Raw genomic sequence first — 24,537 nt, 5'->3', positions numbered from 1 at the left:
CTGAATCATCCCCCTCAGTATTCGTTACGGTGACACCGAAAATGAAAATTCATGATTTTTTTTTAGTTTTTTAAAATTATTTTCAATTCTATACTTTTGCGATGAAAAATTCCACTTGATATTAACTCAGAATAATCAGCTGTTTCATCCCCCTCAGTATTCGTTACGATGTCACTTACACCCCGCACAACCCGCACCGCACCCGCACGGTACATACTGTACCCATACAAGTAGGTATGGGTGTTAGTGACACCGTAACGAATACTGAGGGGGATGATTCAGACCATGATTCTGAGTTGATATCAAGTGGAATTTTCAGTCGGAAAATTCATGAAAATTTTTGTTTCTCTTTTTATTATTTTCTGTTCCATACTTTTGCGACGGAAAATTCCACTTCATATCATCTCAGAATCATGGTCTCAATCATCCCCCTCAGTATTCGTTACGGTGTCACTAACACTCTGTATATAGAACGCAGGCGTCCCGCACCAATTCCTACCAAACACTCATTAATATAACGTCTTGAACCTAAATAAAGATGTTATCTATCTACCAGGCGCCCAACTAGATTTACCTCGCCCCTTCTGGGTCTTACTTCAGTCTAAATAGCCGTAAGCCGCTAAGGAGTGAGAAGGAACGCGCTTACTATCTCGCTCATACAATTAATTATATTATTTGCATATTCAGACTGGCTATTATGTTTGATATGGATACTGTGACCACTGTGTTGCTGGTTGTTCTGGCTGATTGGTGGGTACTAGAATAGTGGAACACAGTATTGACTGATTCTGATCCCAAGTCGACCTAACGTAGGGCTATCTCTGGTTCCCACCGAATTTGCACTTAGTCGCACACACACTCACACACACACGCACACTCACATACACATACACACACACACACACACTTCAGTTGCAGCTGTTTTTATTTGTTATTTCCCTTTTTTTAATTTTGTATACCTTCTGCAAATACTTGGGAATCGTTAATAATGTTACTTGCCATTATTGTTTTCCGGAGGTGGAGACCTGGAGTCCTAAAATACAAGTTATCCTAGTTTAGGCTCCAGCCTCTACAATACCTGTATTGTGTAACAACATTGTTATATTATTAAGTACCAATGTAAGTTTTGTGGAGGTAATAAAGTTTATTTACTTTACTTTACTTTACGCTCAGGATTATTGTATGAAAGTGTCCGGGGTGTGCTTATAGGTACTGCATAGCATCTGTTTCCAATCCAATGGAACGTGGAATAATTATCCCAAACACGCTTACCTAGACAACTGCGCTGTATCCGTTGGGTCAACGAGGTAATAGCAAAGACCCGCGGGCTCCCCAGTTCCGTTCATTCGATCGCATTCAATGCCTCATTTGAAACCTCGACTCGCTGTTTGTCTTCTATTCACTACATTTACGGAGCATCCGCACGTTTTCGGGTCCAATCGAAGCGTATTTGAGGGTATTCTTCTACTACGGATATATCCTGGAAAAGATAGATCAGTTTTAGCCAGTACAAAGGGCAAATTCAATAACTTTTTGGTAAAAACATGCATACTTCTGCTATTTTGTTAGCCTCCTAGAGCTTTACATACATACACATACATAAACTCACGCCTATATCCCACCGGGGTAAGCAGAGACTATGGACTCTGCTGGAATTCCATTTGATTCGATCTTGACACACTTCTCTTGCTTCCTCCACATTCAACAATCGTTTCATACACGCACGCCGGTTCAGAGTAGATCTTACTGAACTTTTTCTAAGGACATCTCCAATTTGGTCAATGTACCTTCTAGGTCTTCCTCTGCCAGCCCTACCACCACTCTTCGCTTTATATACAGCTTTCGTAGTCCTAGAGCGTTAGTTAGGCCACATTGAAGCAATTCATTTAAAAAGCAATAATACAATTTGACATTTGCGCGTATAAAATGTAAGTGCGTAATGTCAAGAAATTTCAAATAGCAATGATATTTTTGATGTGATTTTTGTAACTAACATGGGCGGTTAAAAAGGCCACAACGAAGCAATTCATCGAATAAAGCAATAGGTATTGCAATTTGACATTTGCGCATATAAAAATGAATGCGCAGTGCACACAAAGGTCAAATAGCTTTATTGCTTTTTAGATGAATTGCTTCGATGTGCTCTTTTTAATCCCCCTGGTCTGATAAAACAAAAGATTGTGTCCTCTTAAATACGATGGATAATCCACATATCACTTAGAGGTATAATCGATAACTTTTTTCTTTTTTCCATCGATCAAGACCATCTAGAACTGATAAAATACATATTTAGTTAATTCATGCCCCCTCCCACAACACCTAAAGATGTCAAACTGTTGTGAATGAAAGCATAAATCAAATATAAATCTCTGTTCGTAGGCTCTGATAAAAGGGCTTTCAAAATACATAATATCACTTCTCTGGCTCCTCACTTTTAGTTGCTTAAATAAGTGATAACTTATTAATGACCTTACTACCATCCCTCCCTACCTCATCAACTCTCGTATCAGGGTTATTATTGAGCCACCAAAGTCCCCTGACATGGCTCATGTACCTAAAGATAGCCAGAACTGACTGCTTATAGTTCCTGTCCGCCGAAGCACGGATAATCTTACTTTCGAACAATCGGATGGTCAGCCTGCAAAGTCCAAACCAAACAAGTGATGTTTTTGATATGTCCTCACCGGGATTCCAACTCGGGACCTTCGGATTCTCTCTCTCTCTCCTTGGCATTTATTATTCCCATCTGATGGTGGGGTCTGCCTTCTTTGTACTTCTCTTCCACTTCGCTCTATCAGACGTGTCGTTCTTGAAGACATTGCACATGCACAGGTCCTTTTTGACTTTGTTTTTGGTCGTCCTCTTGGTCTAAGCCTTGGTATGTTTAGATTGGCTGTAACGTTACCCACATAATCTGGAGGTCTTCTTTTTACGTGCCCAAACCAACGGAGCCTGCTCGAAAACTTAATCGCTAGACCACGAAGACCTTTAGTGGCGTGTGTATGTCTGTCATAAAGTAATCTCAAATTGTCTTCAATAACTCCAAAATTTTTAACTCCGTAACCTGTTCAGAAACCAACCGCTCGAAATAATATCTTAGATCGCATAACAGTTTGCAGCAACATATTGAAACGAAACGACATCGCTTACGAAGATGAATTCTTTGCGACAGCGATCCTTTCATTCTAAACCTCTTTTCAGAGATTCTATTTTCCTTTCAGCGAAACTGCGCTGGAATAAAGCGGAGTAACGTAATGAAGTTGCTTTTGGTTTAATCCAGGTAGAACGAAGTTAGACATTCGGACTCGATCCAGCAGCGTTGCTATAAAGCGGTTGCTTTACGATAGAAACGAAATAGTGCGGGGGTGCGGTGCGGATTATAGAAGGTGGCGGTTTCAGTAACAAGCAGTGAACCTGTGTAGTACACATCTTGTAACGGACACTGCCATGATTGGCCAACACACCATTATGTACAGGCATACCATCCCGCATCGACTGGCTGTTCGTCTTGCTCTGTTCAGGTGACGTATACGCGTGAGACAAGGATAGCAATATCAATACATCACGGAACCAATCACCACTGACGTACTATAAACAAATAGACTGACATTCCCTAACAAGATTTTCTAAAATAGCGTCCGAACCGTGTTATGTATGTATTTAAAAAAATAAATAAAATAAAAAGCATTTATTTCAGGCGATGCCCATAAAAAAGTTACACACAGACTACATAATTACATTACACACGAACAAAAAAAAAACACACCAATTAAGAAAAACAAACAATTAAAAGGCCACGTGGATCGCATTCCAGTGCCTCCAAAAAGGGCAATCTGGCTAAAAGTCAAAAACATATTTATTCAGTAGGTAACATAGTTATACTTTGAATATTTTTTTACTTAACGAACGTCTCATTCGCCTAAAACTACTGCAGCTTCCCTCAAATGAAAATGTTATGGCTGTTCAAATAAAGTGTAACATCGGTTGTAGGGTCCCGAGCATTAATTTATATACACTTTGGTACCATGTCACATTAACTTTTTTGACAAATTGAACTGTAAGTCTCACTAAATGACAAATTATGTTATTGCGACAGAGTCCTAAAGTAGGTACATTTTGCTCATGACTGTACAGTACCGTTACATGCCGTCGTTTGTGACAAGATGCGCCGCGGATTTTTTTCTACAGAGATTGGTTGTCTATTTGTTATATGAGGTCTATGCCAACCACATATTTTCTTCAAAGAATCAGTTTCCACAAAAACGGAGGACTTCGAATGAATGACTGTAACTCGTCTTCTGATTATTCACCCATTCAGGCATCGTGTACTTTTTATTCTAAGTGCATGTTTGTATTCATTTCGGCAATAGGCTAGTTTCCAACTAGTCAAATCAGTTACTTTTTACTAAACGGCTTTTTTTTTGACGCAACTGATTGTACATTTGCCGCAGATGGCATTAACTACTTGGCCGGAAAAACCAAACGTCATAACACAAAATTACTATGGAATTTGTAAGAAAAAGCACACTGTGACGTCGAAGTATACAATACTTAAAGTGAAAAAATCCAAGCAAATCGCTACAAGCTTATAGAAGAACTCCAAACCAAATCTGGACATGCCAACCGAATGGCTCCCGTGCAAATTGACCGCCTTTCATTGCGTCATTACAAACATTGTACATTACAAGTCCCCGACATTCAAACTGCTGGAATTTTATACTTGAATCTAAAGTGTAACGGTTTTATGTGCTCCTCCTCTTCAATCTTAAAGTTGGGACTTTACTAAATAATGTTTTCTCCGAATGTCTTTGAATAGAAAATCTTTTTGAAGTGTAATTCAAAAGACATGACGTCATTGGAAACTGGATTAGTCCTCTAGGTCGATGAAAGCGGTTGCTCGCGACAGATAATTCTGTGATGTTGTTTTGCCATTGAGGATAGATAGATATAAATAGATATATATTTTGTTAATTTACTTTTTTTGCGCGCTACATTGTACAAGTGTACTATATCTTCCGCCGAAGGTTATCTGGAAGAGATAGTTCTTAGCAAAAAGGCCGCCTTTGCCCACCTTAGAATAAGTTTTTCCTGTAAATGTCTTGTAAATTTGTGCGCAATATAGTGTTTTTATTATTATTTGTACCTACATAACATACATAAACAGCCTATATACGTCCCACTGCTGGGCACAGGCCTCCCCACAATCCATCGGAGGGGGTATGGAGCATACTCCACCACGCTGCTCCACTGCGGGTTGGTGAAGGTGTTTTTACGGCTAATAGCCGGGACCAACAGCTTAACGTGCCCTCCGAAGCACGGAATCATCTTACTTTTTCAGACAATCAGGTGATTCAAGCCTGAAAAGTCCTTACCAAACAAAGGACAGTCTCACAAAGTGATTTCGACCATGTCCCCACCGGGAATCGAACCCGGACCTCCAGATCGTGAGCCTGACGCTCTAACCACTAGACCACGGAGGCTGTTATTTGTACCTATGTGGTTTCTATCTCTCGGGACTATGAAGTCCCGGACTTTTGAAAGGCGTGCGTGGGGTCGAAGCCAATTATTATATTAGTCAATTATTATCATATACTTAGATAAGATCTTATAAATCTCTGAAGATAAAGACATGGTGTTATGTTTGTTACGTGAAGTAGTTTTAAGTTCTTGTGATAAGAATCTTGTTTATAACGCAGTGGATAAATATTTGTAATACTGCAAATGTGAGTGTAAATAAATAAATATTCTTCAAAATGATTAAATGTTATACAGGGTGTTAGTGACATCGTAACGAAAACTTTGAGGGATGATTGAGACCATGATTCTGAGATGATATCAAGTGGAATTTTCCGTCGCAAAAGTATGGAACAGAAAATAACTTAAAAAAAAAAAAAATTCATGAATTTTCCGACTGAAAATTCCACTTGATTTCAACTCAGAATCATGGTCTGAATCATCCCCCTCAGTATTCGTTACGGTGTCACTAACACCCATACCTACTTGTATGGCTACAGTATGTACTTGTGCGGGGTGTAAGTGACATCGTAACAAATACTGAGGGGGATGATTCAGCTATTTATTCTGAGTTAATATCAAGTGGAATTTTTCATCGCAAAAGTATAGAATTGAAAATAATTTAAAAAAACTAAAAAAAAATCATGAATTTTGCGACGGAAAATTCCACTTGATATGAACTCAGAATCATGGTCTGAATCATCCCCCTCAGTATTCGTTACGATGTCACTAACACCCCGTATTCTTTCATTGTGAAATTTTGCCAACTATGGACCAATTTTAAAAAGAAAACGTACTCTACCATGAGGGTTCAGTACAATAATGCCTTCCGTATCCTCATGCGACATCCACCTTGGTGTAGCGCGTCGGGCATGTTTGCCGAGTCGCGTGTTCCTGAATTCTATGCCGTGATCAGAGCGCGTGTTGCGTCCTTCTGGTCTAAGCTGAGGGTAACCAAAAACGCGATATTTGAAAGAATATGTGAGGATATCACCAGTCCTATTCTTAGTCACTGGCTGCGCTTGCACCAAGACGCAAATTTTAAATAGTATTGTATTGTATCGTATTGTATTTTTAAAATTTCATGTTTTACACTTTAACTATTTTATATTTTATTTTGTATAAGTAATTGTTTTTTATATTCTATATTTTATATTCTAATAAAGAATTTTATTATTATTTTTATTTACTAGCATCCCCAAAGGGGAAGGCAAAGGTGTATAGTATGTATTTATTTATTATGTATTTAATTTAATTTATTTATTAAAGTACATACAACATTACAGTATGGCCCAATGCGCTGTATGACGAGAAAACAATGCAATGTAATGTAATGTGTTTTTGTGTGTATGTATAGATACACCGACTCCTGGCCAGCTGTTTAAGTTCCCTGTAGTATGGGACAAGCTTATTGCCATTAACTGGGCACAAATCCTGGAATCCTGTAAATCAATATAAAAACGTAATATAAATAAAAAACCATTTTAAATAAGCATAATTTAATTAACGATCACTAGAGACGCTCGTATCTTGTTTATAAAAGAAATATCGGATCCTTAAAACAAGGACTAAGTAAAGAAATTTTTTATAATATGAAAGAACTCGTGTTCTTTGAGTTATTGGTTTCTTTTATCTAAAAGAAAATCAATATTGGAGATTCTTCTGTAGAGGGCCTTCCTAACTCAAATACGTTATGAACAGTACCCTTGTTGATTTTAGCAGTACCTGATAATAATTTTGTTAAAATTGACGACGTAGGTAAAGTGACAAAGACTCTTGGTGTAATTAATTTGCCGAAAGGCGAGGTCGAACGGTCAGTGTGTCGACGGGGTCGATCCTCCCTCACCAAAGTGATAGGATACGCCGACTACCTGATAGATACCGCTTTATTACGAAAAATTGACGACCTTGTGGGTCAAAAAGCCCACATCAAAGAAATGGGGTCGTGTACTAAGTTCAAGATAAATAAATAAGATATCTCTCTCTTTATTTAAACGCTGCGCAGAGTCGGTGGAGTAATCGCCATTCCTCTCTTCTTCCCGCCAAATCCTTCACCTCCTGATACGACACGACCTGCATCTTTCAATTAGGAAATTTTGATTACTTAAAAAAGACAGATCTAAAAGTAACGAAAAATATTTTCTTTTCTATTTAACTAATTTAGTATGAATTTCAATCAAAACGTAATAACGTAAGGCCGACAGTTTATAATATAATGTTTTCTATATCGTCACAATGTGCTTTTCATACATTTTTTTTAATTTCGTGTTTTGACGTTTAGTAAAAAGTATTGATTTGTAGTTGGAAGCTAGCCCATTATTATTTTTGTGATAATTTAATTTCGGTGTGTATAAACTCTTAGAAAAAAAATGTTCTACTTTATGACTTGTTTTGTAAAGAACCTTAGCTCATATCACTTGAGACGGATGCGTGTGCGCTTTATAAATAAATGTCAGTGTCTCACAGATTGGACTTTTAAATCAAGAACCTCAAACCCAAGTGGACGAAAGGATCTATTTAAGTGTCTATAAAAAAAATAAAAATGTAATCTGATCCTCTTCTACCTACGGCGGAATGTAAGTAGTACACTTAATTGGCGTCCAGTGGTTGGTTAGGCGACTGATGTCACCATGGAAACGGAGCCAATTAATTAATTGCTTTACATCCCGCCTGTGTTAAGTTTTTGCCTTTGAGTTTTAAGTTGAAAGACCTAAATGCCGACTTACAAATAGACCACTGAATTGGATCAGTCATGCCAACAATACGGTTGTATTTAACCGAGTGGCTACTTTTAATACAAATAAGCACCCGAATAAAATCATTGTACTTAATATATGTCAATGTGTGTCTCTCTCTCTTTCTCTCTCTCTCTCTCTCTCTCTCTCTCTCTCTCTCTCTCTCTCTCTCTTTATTTAAGAGCTGCGCTCTTGTCGGTGGAGTAATCGCCATTACTCCATAGACAGGGCGTGTAGAACGGTGGTACACCACTACCACCCACGACCACCACCACTAGCCACTACCACTAGGGTCGATTAATTCTTTCAATTATTTTTCCTCTCAGACGACGCCCTGAGCCGAGGTTCGCGCCCAACTGGCCTGTTGTCTGAGAGCCTTCAGCGCTCCCCATTTGTCCGGCCAAGTAATTAATACCATCTCGGCACGTCAAAAAAAAGAGAGTTACCATTCTATACGCAGCACTATTCTTTATTCTATGATAGAAGGTTGTCAACCTCTACAAAAAGCAGAAAACCTTAACAGCATTCCCGCAATTATTTCAGAACGCAACGCTCTTTAGTTTGCCAACTCTTCAGTCTCTCAAAGGATCTTTTCAATGTCTAGTGCAGTTTGTCTAAAGAATTTAGCCTGGAATTGTGGGGAGCAGAATCTCTTTACGAACAGTTCTAACAATGGTAAAAATGCAGGTCAGGTTATTTTTGGAATCCTACCAAATCCTATTAATCCTAGAAGGAGACGGCTACCGTAAAGACCGTAACTACACTTTCTTTGGAGTCCGCAGAACACGTGCAATAAATATACAAAGAGATAGCTGAAACTTTTAAGACACACTAAAATAATGACTTGCAAATTACGCTAATATGAAAATCATAGATACAGTCATGTACTTTACCTATACCTATACAGAGTGTTAGTGACATCGTAACGTAAACTTTGAGGGTTGATTCAGACATGATTCCGAGTTGGATTTTCGGAGTTGGAGTTGGGATTTTGCTTGCAGATTGCAGACTACAAGCGATTAAAACACTTTTTCCAAAATATTCCAACATTCGATATTCAAACATCCATCAGTAAAGTAAATATCACCGCAATGGAAAAGTCCATTGTAGGAATTTTGAAAGTTAAATGGACTAAAACTATCGGTTCGAGATAATTGCTTTTTAAATTGGTTCGCACCTAAAGGCACAGGGTGGGGCTCGTTAGGACGCTAAAACATTTTATCTCAGAAGTTAGGTGAACGGTCACGAGCATTAATATGTATACACTTTGGTACCATGTCACATTAACTTTTTTGACAAATTGAACTAAGTTTCACTAAATGTCAAATACGTTAGTGCGACAGAGTCCTAAAGTGGGTATATTATATTATTGCTCATGACTGTACATACATAACATAAACAGCCTATATACGTCCTACAGCTGGGCATAGGCTTCCGGAACCGGAAAGGGTATGGAGCATACTGCCCCACGCTGCTCCACTGCAGGTTGATGGAGATATTTGGACTAGTAGCCCGGGACCAACGGCTTAGCGTGCCTTCCGAAGCACGGAATCATACATAACATACATACATAAACAGCCTATATACGTCCCACTGCTGGACACAGGCCTCCCCTCAATCAACCGGAGGGGGTAAGCACGGAATCATGATTTGGAAAATTTCCCCATCGGGAATCGAACCCGGACCTCCAGATCGTAAGCCCAATACTAACCACTAGACCACAGAGGCTGTTACATACAAAAATATGCAATACAAGCCATTTATTAACTCTTATACATCTATTCCCTCATCATCTTTTCCTTTTGGCGCGCAAGCTTCTTCTTAGACAGCTTCTTCTTAGCGGGCGCGTCGTCGGCGGGAGCGGCGCGTGCGACGGCGCCTTCACGCTCGCTGAGGCACACCTCGAGGTGGCAGGGAGACGACATGTAGGGGTTAATACGACCGTGGGCGCGGTATGTCCGCCTGCGCAGGCAAGGCGCACGGTTTACAAAACACTTTGAACTTAAAAATACAATATAAACGACAATTACGTACAATTGGCAGGGACGGGGACGGGCATAAAATTTATAGAACATACGCTAGTTTCAGACAGAAATCTAAAGCAACCCTTTAAAAATTTACATCGACTAATAAACCGACTTAATTAAGTTGACAGCACAACGTCCAATGCGTTGCATACCAGCGAGATAGCTATTTGACTGGCCCAGGTTATTTATTCACTCACTCATTAATTTTAAAATTAATAACTGTCAATCATCCGTCGCTTTCCTTTTCAGCGGGTAAGAAAATAACATATACAACTTAAATTAAAATTCGATGGTGTTTACAGAAATTAGCACCATTATTTCAATAAATATTTCATCACAGATACATCAATAGACATAAATAATATACAGGATGTTACTGACATCGCAACGATAACTTTGAGGGATGATTCAGGCCTTGATTCTGAGTTAATATCAAGTGGAATTTTCCGTTTGTGTGTCATGTGTGTGCCTTAATTTTACCATCTAAACGCACGGATGAATAGATAACAGACATATGCATCTTTTATCTTTGTGTTTGGGTAAGTATACTTACTTAAATGATGACTCTTGTTATTACACCCAGTTACAACACAATCTTCCTCCCATTATAATAAATATATAACAGCAATAATGTAGTAACATAATTCTATACGATATCTGATCCAAATATGAAGCAACAATCATACAATTATAATTTTTGAATAATTATGTATCCAAGCCGAAATAGCTCGGAGAATTGCAAAGCTGAAGTGGCAGTGGGCAGGACACATAGCGAGGAGGACCGATGGCCGATGGGGCGGAAAGGTTCTGGAGTGGCGACCACGTGTCGGACGACGCTCAGTAGGTAGGCCCGCTACAAGGTGGACCGACGATCTGGTGAAGGTCGCGCGAAGCCGCTGGATGCGGGCAGCGCAGGACCGATCGTCGTGGAGATCCTTGGGGGAGGCCTATGCCCAGCAGTGGGCGTCATACGGCTGATGATGGTGATGATGTATCCAAGCAAAGAGAAAATAGAAACCACGTGAAATCTGAACAACGCCATCTATATTGATTTCGAGAAACGTAGCCTGGAAAGTCCCTCGTTGAAATGGAGCTTCCAACCTTAGGTGAGAAGATAAATAATGTTTGCCACATGATTGTTACGACCAACATTTTGTATTTTATAATTATTTTTCTGTTCTTTTTACATTTCCGTTAATATATAATTTCATGACTAACTGACTCATGACTTTCATGACTTTTTCTTTCTTTTTTTTGGACTAATGTTATGGGCGATAGGCTGATCCCTTATCACCATAAGGTTCATCATAATCCATCTTAGGACTTCGTATCAACAGTGGCTGCAAGTTGTCTTTGATTACTTGTGGCTCTGCCCACCCCATTTGGGATTACGGGCGTGAGTTTATGTATGTGTATGTATAATTTCATGATTGAATTTGATGATTGAGAGAGGGTCCGATATGCGTGCGGGCGCTTTCTTGGTGCAAAGGTTGTCCATCGCCATTCAACGTGGTAATGCGGCGAGTGTAATGGGGACCTTTGCGCCTGGAATAACTCGGGGGGGATTATTTGACGATTAGACACGTAAGGTCTTGAATTGTTAATTTCTAATTGTATTAATGTTTAATTTGTAATTTTGTAGGGGTAGTCTTAGATTTCTTTTGTATAAATTGGCCATCAGTTATAGATTGTAAGTTATTTTTGTCATTTAACATTTAATTAACTATAATAAATAAATTGGAATTATTTCATGATTACGTGTGAGTTTTATTTTTTCCCTAATGTTTTTGCATTGTTACTGTGGCTTCCTCTAATAAATAAATACTTTATATTTTTCTTTAAGGGCCTCCCGGGATGGAGATCTCCTGAGAGACCCAGGCAGAGAGATCCATAGCCGGATAGCTTTTTGGAATACACTACGAATCATATTTTATAGGTTGCCAGTAATATTTATTGTCCATTCAGAAATAAAACACCCTCTGTCACTGGCCCAGATACCGAAAGTTCCCGATAAATACGCCATCACTATCTCTATAGTTCTATTCAGTGTATTCAATGGCGTGGCAGAAGGTATCTTTATTTCATTAGACTGCATTCATGGACTGTGCTATTGTGTTGGGACAGAATGCAGATTCTCTCCGATGCTGTTTATGACCTCATTCTAGTTAAAATGCTTTAAATGTGCGCACATTTCTAAGGGTTTCTTTTTCATGAACTCTGCTAGAGAACTCACAGTATCATTGAGAAAAGTTACAGTTTAAAATAATAAATTTCCCCTCTGCCGAAGTATATGAGATCTGTTTTTATTTATATGGTAGGTTATGGAGTAGTCCGGACTCTGCTCCGCATCACCCAAATCCCCTGGTAGTTGCGTCTTCCTAATGCATCCCGCTTAAGCGTATTTCATCGGATTGTATCGGCGCCCAAAATAAGTAATATATGCGATCCGCATTGAATCAGCTCGCAATAACAAACACTTCAGGACCCCAATACCGACCCGGCCGACATGGTCGACGATTTCCCTCAATTGGCTCTTACCGCTCAGGTCTGTTGACTTAAAATTTGTACCGGGTGAGAGCCCTCCGGCCAAGTAATGCCATCTGCGGCAAATCTACAATAAGTCACATAAAAAAAGTAGTCCGCCACGCTGCTTCAGTGTGGATTGGAACCTTAGAAGTCCTAACATCTGAGTCACCTCCAGGATTGCCCAATTTTAAGTACCTGCTTAGATTATCACATCACTAATTTAAGAGCCACGCTCTTGAAGTGTAGCATTCCCCATGCTACTTTTTAGGGAAAAATAGGGCAGTGGTTTCCCTCTTGCCTTTCGCCCCCAGTACTCTGTCTGATGCGAGTGTGATGGCGCCCAGAGTAGCCTATTTTAAAGCCATAGTAGGACTCCTGTCCTCCGCCTCTGAACAGTACTGACAGTTACTGCTGCCCTTTGTCAAGTTCCAGGTTACAGTCCCTGTGACTCGCTCGCCTCTTCCGTCCTGTATTGCAGTACTAAAATATTTACCAAAATATATTATAAATTATGTTAATAGGGTATTACCACAAAATAAAGAATATGGTACTATGTAATAGAACGGATAATCCTCCGTCCCGCCCGCACCAACTTTACAAATAGATACTTATTTTTTTGGAATGGTGTAGTACTTATTACTTGAAGATCCATTCCAAAGCTATGAATGAATAGCTACCCAATAAAAAGGATCTAATGTTTATTTTATATACCTACCTCTTAAAGAAGCTATCAAAAGCTCAGTATAAAGACTGAAGTAGGTTAAATCCATAAATCCCAGAGTTCTCTACAATTTCATTTCCAATATTTATACCACAGCTTACAAAGAAAGCCGGGCACGAACGGTTGAATATTCTATGGACATTGTTCTAAACAACGCTATTTTATTCAAAAGCAATAGGAACTTTATTTTCCTTTCTAACTCTCAAGTTCCATGGCAAACTTTGTAAAATATTTTGAAATGAATTTATAGTTCTGATATTTTCTCGTTGGCGGTGAAAAAGTTTCCGTTTGGAAAAGTTAGCTGAATGTGTCTTCAAGTGGTGAAGTGGATGTGTTTCAAGATATTGAATGAAAGACAAAGTAGATATAAATCAATGTATTTTTAGGTCTTATTTATTCTTTGTTTAGTTCAGTGTTTGTGAAATGCGTTTCGTTGTAGCTGTTATCTTAGGGAATGGATAGTTATTTTTTATTTTAGTGTCATAACACCGCAGCAATTAAATTATTTGTCTACATGTTACGTGAACATTAGTTCCTTTTATAATAAATAGTGAATATAAGAGAATTTTGTTTTATTTTACAATATTTTTTAGTCTTCATTTCTAAGTACGTGAAACGAAACGCAGCAAACGTCAACACAGAACCAGTGCGCAAAACGTCATTGTCACATTTGTTTTGCACTATTTTTTAATCGCATTTTCCCTAAAACTGTTGTAATTCTGGTGTTTTTTATAGTTTATCAATTTCTAAAGTGCTATTTTAATGGATTGTACAGTTTTGTGAAAAAAATTGAATAGAAATAATACGACTTCCGGGTTTGCGTAAGAATAAAGTGTTGGTGGATGTTCTTATCGAAATTGTGATTAAATTGTTAGTTTTATTATACCACAATGGATTACGTGACTACTCTGAAGCTTTTAGTAATCGGAGAAAGTGGTGTTGGCAAATCTAGGTAAGATTTTCATACTAAAACGTTAGTGCGATTTATTCGTCATTTTTCCTTCTAACCCTGTAGATAACCTTTTTGTAAAATTTCGAACTCGTAAACCATGACTCATCCTTTGAAGAACATTTGCAATACATTAGCTATCGAATTACGCTTCTCTTTAAACAAAAATAAATACAAAGGATTGCAAAATGTACATTGTTGTTATGGACCTTGAGACAATTATTTGATAAAGGTCACATTTGATTACTCTTGTTTGAAAAGATCTGCAGTCCAGAATAACATACAATCAACAAGTTACAAAAAATAATTATAACTATAAACTGCCTGTAATTATTAAACCTATTGGGTAAAGACATGCTAATCAATTGGAGGAAGTATTGAACATATATCAGAACAATATTATGTATCTAGTAGATTATATGACTAAAGTTTTGTTTACAGTAAAATGTAAACATTATGATTAATAGGTATTATGTCAATGCAAGCTAATCTCAATAGGTATATTTACCTATAAACAATTGTTTAAATCGTTCTTAAAAATCAGTGGATTATGAAGTCATGCTATAGCGAAAATCATGTAAGCACCCTTCTTGAAACCTTATAATAGACAAGCTAGGTACTTTCAGTCCACCTAGAACTGGAACTTTCAATCAACCTGGATTGTTGTGAAAGTAATTGATAGTAATCGAGATTTTGTTGAAAATTATCAAACAGGCACTTACATAGTTTTTACTATAAGGGTTGATAAGGTGATGCTACTGCAACTTTATAATTTTTACATCATACATACAATTTTATACTAAAATCAATGTACCACTTTCAGCATAATCCTAGCGTTTACAACAGGTGACTACAATGCACAGTTTCCCGCAACTATCGGTGTCGATTATAAAGTGAAGACGATGGAAGTGAATGGAGTTAAGGTAAAACTAGGGATCTGGGACACAGCGGGACAGGAGCGGTACAGAACTCTGACCTCCAGTTTTTACAGGTAAGATTAAACCGTAAGGTGACAAAGAAGACTATTTGAACGTAGGTTAATATTTGTAAATACCATAAAAAGTCAAACAAAGACAAAACAGTTACAGAACAAAAATATGAAACAAAACAAAAATAAAATTAAATAAAACTAAAACAAATAAACAAAAGTCAAAATAAAAAAGAAATATAATAAATATATTTGTAAATAAGTTAAATTCATTTGTTTGATTTGTAAATTGATTCTTTTTTCTTTAAATTCGTCAAATCAAGATGTGTCTGTTAACCATTCACTAGCAAATACCGTCTGAGTCAGATTTATAGGTCTTTCCCCTTCACTAGTTTTAGTTGAGTATGTTCTATGCTAAAAAGTATCATTTATATATTCTTTTCTATCTTTTTTTTATTCACTAAAATAATGAAGAGGTAAAGTTACCTCACTGGGAAATAAGCGAGAGTTTATGTATGTATAGCTTGCAAGTTTGTTTGAGGAAGTAATCTCTGAAATTACTGAACTAATTTAGAAAATTCTTTCACCAGTAAGAAGTTACATTATTCACAAATGCTATAGGTTTTGATAACCATAGTCTACATGGATAGAGTTCGGAGATATGCTATTCAATAATTTTGTTACAGAGACGCACACGGAGCGATTCTCGTTTATGATGTATCAGACCCTAAGACGTTGGACAAGCTAAAGGAATGGGTGGAGGAGCTGCAAGTATACTCAACTAAGAAGAATATCGTCTGCCTAGTTGTTGGGAACAAGATTGATAAGGTAAGTTGTACTAAAATACTGGACTTGATGAAAATGAACTGGCATATAACATAACATAGGTGCTAACTCCGGTACACACTATCCAAGTTTATTTTAAGTTATACCTGTCATTTTCTTATCCGTCGAAAAAGAAACGGACGGGTAATCAACAGGCTTACAATTTATCAATTTTAGGCAGAAATTTAAAAATGCCTTTCAAAATTTTATATTGGCCAACAGCCCGACAGAATGAAGTTGACAGCTCACGTCATATAGATTATTTTTTCATTTTAAAATTATCAGTTATCAATCATCCGCCCCATTCCTTTTCGGTGAATTAGAAAATGACAGGTAGAGGAATTGGGGCCATAAGCTTTAGCTTGAGCTTACCTGTAGTGTCTGTTTTCTATGTATGTTTCTTTTGTATGTTCTAATGTGTACAAAGATATATATTATATACATAAATAAATAAACATAAGTTCACAACTAAGTCCCAATTGGGGTAGTCAGAGGTACATCTAGAACAAGATAAACTTAGTACTTACAACTCACCGTCATAGCTGAGCTATATCACTGTCTATAATGAATGATATATAAGCCATCTGTCTAATACAGTGGTATATAAATTTATAAATTAATTTATTTGCTCTCTCTTAGGCTCGGGCTGTGAGTAGGGAAGCTGGACAGGCATTTGCTATGAAACATAGAATGCTCTTTATAGAGAGCAGTGCAAAGACAAAAGAAGGCATAACTTTGGCATTTGAAGAACTCGTACAGAAGGTAAGGTTTTTTCAATCACTTCATTTAACATAAGATATGTTTCTCTTTGGACAAAAAACATTTGTTAATTTTGTGTTGTTTTATATGTTGGAATAAATAAAACTTATGAAAGTGGGTAGATGTTATGAGTGGAACGAATCTGCATATTTTTGTTATGACAAGTTTACAGAGAATGTAGTGAGTAATTAAATAGTTTAGTATGTTTCAAATCACATTTACTTGAGAGTATCAACTAATCAAAGTCTAAATCTTATCAAAGGCTTATTTAAGGACATTCTTTTTAACTTGTGTTTTTCTGTCTTTCAAAACTATCATTACTGAGGATAAAATTAGCAACTATTTTACCCAACAAATATCAATAATTTCTTGTGACAAGACGTCTTCCTACATCACCACTTCATGTATTGTATGACCATTTTCTAGCAAATAAACGTATTTGTATTTTATTTTCAAAATATTTATAGAAAATATTTTCTCTTAGATAATTGAAACCCCTGGCCTCTGGGAGACTGGTGGCTCATCCTCCAACATTCGCATATCAAACGAGGAGAGAAGGCAACAGGAATCATCCTGCTATGACTACACTTGTACTATATAATATTATATGCTGTACATATGTATTACTTTTATAATAATGTGGATTAGTGTATCTATAATCTAAGAAAAAAAGGCGATTTTGTCTAAGTGATATAGGAACGGGTGTTTATTAATTTCTAATTAAAAAAAAGGTATTTTACCAGTTAGGTAAAATAAAAAAAATATATCCGTGGACCGTATTGACGTCTGCAAAGACTTCTCTTTCTTTCTTCCACTTCTCCCGATCTTGGGCTTTCTAAAGAGAAAGACATCTTGTAAAGAGAAAAACATCTTTTAAAGCCAAGATGTTAAAAGTTTCAGACCTCACCGCTGCCATTGAGCGAGCGAGGACAACTTATGTAGAGCTGTATTTGTCATCTCGTTTGAAAAGAGTGATTAAAACGCCGAAGCACCTTTTGTTAGTTTATGAGCCATGTCAGGTCCTTTGGTGGCTTAATAGTAACCCTGGTTGATTAGGTTGGTACCCTCACAACCCACACGAGAGAAGAAGTTTATGATAGCCTCGTGGGGGTAAAAAACGTGTTCGTCTTTTAAACGTTCTAAAACGTTCATCTAAATAGCAATATTGAAATTTGATACTTGCTGCGCGTAATAAAAGTAAGTGCGCAACGTCAACAAAATGTCAAATAGCAATATTGCTTTTTTTATACATAAATATTATATGAATTGCTTCAATATGGCGTTTTTAACCTTCCTGTTCTTATTTTTCTTAGACAATATCACCGAAAGGTTTTCTCTTTCAACCAGATTTCAAGAATAAGTCTTTAGAAATATTTCCTGTTTTACCTCCTTTATAGTTAATATTAGGGTTCCGTAACAAATTGTTAAGAACCCTTAGCGACTATATACGTTTCTGTTTTATATTCTTGAGCACGGTAAAGAGAACCTTAAATAAATTTAATTGAACTTGTCTAGTGGAAAGACGCATCGACAGATTATAGCTACAATATTTTACAAATTACCAAAAATATATAAAAATTGTGCATCCAAAATTACATAAGGGCGTCATGACACCCCGGACACTTCATACAAAACACCTCGTTTTACTCCGACGACACTACACATTGACGTTATCGTACACGCGCATCTGTGTGTGTGTCGTCTGTCGCTATACGATTGAAGACTAAAGTAATACCGAGGGAAGCTCAGCCGCTGGTGGGGAGCGGAGAGTTGCCGTGTATTTATCATTATTCTTTATTGTATGCTATAATTGTATATGCGACTTTTATAATGCTTGGCATTAGTCTGAAGAAAAAAAAACCTATACTTAGTCAATATTTAGTTAAATATTTTTAGTACAGTTACCAATATACAATAGTACAATGAAATATAGTGTTTGTACTTAAAATACCTTGTGCTATAGTAAAGTACATCATCTTGTTTATCCTGTTTTTATTCCGGGGTACTCAGTTGCGCGGCGCGAATTATATCGAAGGCTTCCACCAATGGGAGCAGCGAATGCTATCTACGTAGATAGACATCGTACGGCTATTGGTCGAAGCCCTCGACATAATTAGCGCCGCGCGCGTCGTGGTTGTCGTGCAGACTCTGAAGATATTAAGAGGTGTGGTTTTCACAGAAACGATGGACAATCTGCTGTAATAAAATAGATATAAAATAAAATAAATGTTAAATTGATCCAACAAAGTTATCCATATCCATGCTATCTAATTACCTTGAGTAAATATGATTCTGATTTCTGGCAATAATTTACTGTTGCAGATTATAAATTAAATAAAACATAAAAGTTTTTATTTTATTTGTGGAATTTTCTTTTTCGTAACTACCTAATACGAATTGTACAAACATTATTTTGCAAAGTAAAATTTTAAGAGTTGAATACCTAGCTTATTTTGTACGTAACTCATTTATTTGTATAAGTAGTGTGAAGGGGCAATAGAAAAGAACATTTTAACTAGTTTTTTTCTTCAGATACATGTCATCGTATATTTAGTAATGTGATATAATATATTATGTTGTATGATGCTTGCTTTTGTAAATACACAATTATTACAAAAATATTTTAGCAATATCGTTGATATTTTATTCATTTTGTGTTTGTAAACCAGTGTAAAATATATGGGCTTAACAGGACCAAAATATAAAGGTAGCTTTTATGAATTTTGATTTTTATTACGTCAATTGGTAACATAATACACAGGTGCCGTTTTTATTTGCTGTTGGAAGCATTATTCGCTTCTATCTAGGTACGTATAGACACTACAATCAAAGTTGCATCAATACGAACAAATTAGTCATAAATTACTTCGATGGGTAGTCCTTAGGTATCAACTCGTTATTAGCATACTTAGTTGGGCACAAGATCTTTGATCCGTAAACCGTTAATTAACAAAGTTTAATATTGTGGTAATGATTTATTTTTAAACAGATGTTACAGGGTTCTCGAAGAGAAAGAATTAAAGGAAATATTAAGATACAGAATAACAATCCGCTGCCATTCGCGGCGCGAGAGCGAGAGAGAGATAGAGCGTGAGCGAAAAGGCATGAGGGGCCGTGCGTTTAATCGCTGTTACCTTTTTTGTTTTAAACGCTATACAGCCTCGTTACAAAAGTTAATATTTCAAGTAACTAATTATGATTTAAGTTTTAAATATTATTAACTTCCGTTTACTTTCCTAAAGTCCTTTAATAGTTAATTATACATAGGTAAGTACTTAACTACTATTTGCCAAAATAATACTCCGCGGTTCTGACAAGTTTGTATTAAAATTAAGTAATGATACAGTCCATAACACACTTTTATATATTTTTTCCTGTCTAAACTACCAAAGCCCATGCCAACAATGTTTTATTTAAATGATTAACGCAACGATACTTTAGATAGGTACCTAACATAAACTGCCTATATACGTCCCACTGCTGGGCACAGGCCTCCCCTCAATCAACCGGAGGGGGTATGGAGCATACTCCACCACGCTGCTCCACTGCGGGTTGGTGGAGGTGTTTTTACGGCTAATAGCCGGGACCAACGGCATAGGTACCTACAATGTTTAAATTTTTGGTTTAAGTACATACATACTTTCTTAAACTCACGCCCGTAATCCCTAATGGGGTGGGCAGAGCCATAAGTAATCAAAGACAACTTGCAGCCACTGTTGATACGAAGTCCAAAGATGGATATGATGAACCTTATGGTGATAAGGGATCAGCCTATCGCCCATAACATTAGTCCATCATGGTTTAAGTAAATGGGTCTAAATCTTGTAAAATGTAACGTTTTAACTTCTAACGAAGTTAACTTTGTTAAGTTATAGTTATCAATAGTGCCCTATTAATAGTTATTAGTAACTACTTAAAGAATTAATTTGAATGCCTACTTACTAACTTTTCAATGTACCTACTAAACCATTACAGAACGAACGGTAACTAGTGATACTTACAAAGTCGCTGCGAAACCTCTAGTAGACTCTAGATAGGTAGTAAGTACGTCATATTCAGTGATGTGTCGTTCCCGAGAATGTTCCCAAAGTGCCGTCCCCCCCCCCCCCCGTTGTAAAAAAATAAGGGATTTTCTTTTTATTTATTTTTTATTTTTAACCTAGCTGCTGGATAGATGGCGCTGAACTTGGTAGGTTACATGAAACGGAACGTTTTCTTTTTGAAATCATAAAATGTAACGTACATGTCACATTGATTTTGTTTTGAAATAAACAAATTCATGAAGAAATAAAACTTACAATGTTCCGAGAGAATGAAAACAAGAACAGAAAAGTCTTTGTCTCGTTTATTTGTTTCCGAAATTATTTAAAAGTTTTTTTTTTTCAATTATTGACATCTTGGCAATGGCCCAGTGACGTAGTTGATAAGCTCCATATCTAACGAATTCTTGAGAACTATTTTTTTTAATCCTAAGAAGAACCTCCCATCGTTCTCGCTTGCACACATGCCTTATGTGCTTACAGGTTAGTTAATATAAGCTCTTTTTACATCAGTTTTGCTTCTTTTCACGGAACCGAACATCACTGGTCATAATAATTCTATTTAGAAACATTCGGTCCCCCAAACTAGTTCCGGCCTTTTTATAATCAGTTATATGGCAACATCAAATTGATTAATAATATAAAAACGTTAAAAGCCTCATAAAGTATGATTTATCCTGTACTAATAATAGACATTCGGAAAAAACATCGTGAAACTGCTGGTAAGCAAATCTCTACCTAAATGTGAATGTAGTTCGGTCCAAGCTTCCATATTTATTTTGGTCAATACATGTTAAAAGGGTGGAAACATACAGTAAGATACTTTGGTATATTATTCTGAATACCGCGTTTGAGGGATAAAAAATAATATTATCAGCCAGTAGTAACACAGATACGTAGATAAGTTATCTACATAAATCAATGGTAAGAATGAGCCTAAATACTTATTTATAAAAGGGAACGCTGAATTAAATACGAAATAGTTTTTATGGTGTATAATTGCGCTATAGTTATAGTCCAAAAATAAGATGATCCGTGCTTCGCGTCCCGGTTACTACTTACTGATGTAAGTACATAGTTCTTATATGAATCATGTCAGGGACCTATGGCGGCTCAATAATAACTCTGACACTAGGGTTGATGGGGTTGGTAAACAACCTCACAACCCACACGATAGAAGAAGATAAAAGGGTACTTGACAATCTACTCATTTTTTTATAGTTTTACCCGAAGGGCAAGGCAAAGGGAACTATGCCCATATAGCCAAGTCTTATGTACATTTTCCTTGATGATGATTAATGAAATGATGAAAGGTAATGACTCAAAACTCCGCATAAACTTTCGAGTTATGAAGCGGCTGCTTGGTACGAAGCGAAAATAAATAAGTACACTTTGTGATATTTAGATAATAATATCACTATCCAGAATGTTTTCCGACTAATTTAATGCGATCAATAACTACAAAACATCACTTCGTAAGTATTAATTATTTAGATTATTCAATGAAGATAGCAACCATGTAGGTCACGTTCCCGCCAAAAAAAGCCCAATCTAGTCAAATGAGATATTTTTTACGAAACGTCAAAACGAAAGTTTTCTTTGGAGATTGTATGGAAATAAGTACTGTCTTGTGGGCTGTGACGTATCAATAAAAGCGGTCAAATGTACTCATTGTTGCTTAATTCATAAATAAAATTTGAAAATAAATAAAATGAGATTGTTTTTTGATCATGTTACACTGGCTTCTATTTCTAGATCAGCATTTTATAATTACACATAATCAAATACCCTATTGCCGCCAGAAAAAATAACAGACAATCTCCATTTTATAAAAACCACAGACTTAAAAGGTACCACAGACGGAAAATTCCACTTGATATCAAGTCAGAATCATGGCCTGAATCATCCCTCAAAGTTTTCGTTAAGATGTACTGATGCAATGAGACCGTGTATTATCGGTATATAAGTAATTTATTTTCTACATCCAGCGGACCCGTCCCAAAGCATCGTACGTACGGGCCGTGGAGGTCCGTGTTGCTCTATGTACGTACAGTCGAGCAATTATAATAAATAAAAAAAGAATAAAATAATTTTTATTACGGGTAACTTAGACCCAGGTTGTTAGTAACAATGATTTCTTACTCACTAATATTAGTAATACATAGATGCACAATACACACATATACACAATAAAATTGAAATAAAAATATGACATTTATTTACTGCTCCTGTACAAATAATGTACCCACTTTACGACTCTGTCGCACTAACATATTTGACATTTACTGAGACTTACAGTTCAATTGTCAAAAAAGTTAATGTGACATGGTACCAAAGTGTATAAATATCAACTCGTGACCGTACACACACAAAAACCGGACCGTTTTCGAATGCCAGTTAATACGTGGGCAAGACATTTCCATTTATCACGGACGAAAGGACAAATAAGCTAAGGCTGCCCTCAATGGTCTGAGATGGAGTCCCGAGGCCCTAATGAGAGCCCATCACTCACAACCTCAGGATAAACGTTGACAAATATAAAGCTTTCCTTATGATTTATCGGTTGATGAGTGCTGGTTTGGCGTCGGGCACAGTTATTTGTGTTACACACGACAGGGAATTTATTTTAAATTCCGTAAGTCGGTGTGTGCGATAGAGCTTAGTGCTCCTTGTACGGTCACGAGCATTAATATGTATACACTTTGGTACCATGTCACATTAACTTTTTTGACAATTTGAACTGTAAGTCTCACTAAATGTCAAATATGTTAGTGCGACAGAGTTTTAAAGTGGGTACATTATATTGCTCATGACTGTACTAGGCTAGTTTCCAACTAGTCAAATAACTTCTATCGTGTGGGTTGTGAGTTGGAGTACCAACCTCGTCAACCCTGATATCAGGGTTACTAATGCCGCCAAAGACATGACATGGCTCATGTAACGACTACTTACTTAGGTACATCAGTTAGTAGTAACCGGGACCAACGGCTTAACGTGCTTTCCGAAGCAAAATGAAAATAAAAATGTTAAATATGTTAGTGAGTCAATTCACTTACTTTTTACTAAACGTCAACACACGAAATTACTATAGAATATGTTTGAAAAAGCACACTGTGACGTCATAGAAAATCGTGATAAAATGTCCGACTTATTTTTACGTTTCTCTTGATTAAAATACATAAATAAGTAAAGTATAAAATGTTTTTCGTTAGTTTTAGATCTGTCTTTATTTAGTAATGAGAATTTAATAATTTATCTTGAACCAAGTACACGATCCAATTTAAGGCAAATATTTGATAGTCGCTGTGGTTCTGTGGTACAACGGCTTGCTTCTCAAACGGGGAGCGCTGGTTCGATCCCTGGAACCGGATTTGCACTAATGAGTTATTAACTAGTCTAAATTGCAATTTTCAGGCAGCCAATCAGCTCGCGACACCAAACACTTCTGAACCCCGATACCGACCCCGCCGGCGTGGTCGACGATTTCCCTCATTCAGTGCTTATCGCTATCGA

General features: G+C 36.8%; 1 protein-coding gene across 1 annotated transcript; it reads left to right on the top strand.

Moving 5' to 3' along the window:
- The first annotated feature begins 14,165 nt into the window (after positions 1-14,165).
- On the top strand, positions 14,166-19,705 carry LOC126370307 (ras-related protein Rab-18A). The gene is made up of 5 exons (XM_050015157.1): positions 14,166-14,475; positions 15,296-15,463; positions 16,087-16,228; positions 16,865-16,987; positions 17,469-19,705. The coding sequence occupies exons 1-5, from the start codon at positions 14,414-14,416 to the stop codon at positions 17,583-17,585; spliced, it is 612 nt and encodes a 203-aa protein (XP_049871114.1). The 5' UTR covers positions 14,166-14,413; the 3' UTR covers positions 17,586-19,705.
- Positions 19,706-24,537: the final 4,832 nt, after the last annotated feature.

The sequence above is a fragment of the Pectinophora gossypiella genome, chromosome 10 (genome assembly GCF_024362695.1).
Source record: "Pectinophora gossypiella chromosome 10, ilPecGoss1.1, whole genome shotgun sequence".
Taxonomy (NCBI): domain Eukaryota; kingdom Metazoa; phylum Arthropoda; class Insecta; order Lepidoptera; family Gelechiidae; genus Pectinophora; species Pectinophora gossypiella.
This window is presented reverse-complemented; position numbering and strand designations above follow the sequence as displayed.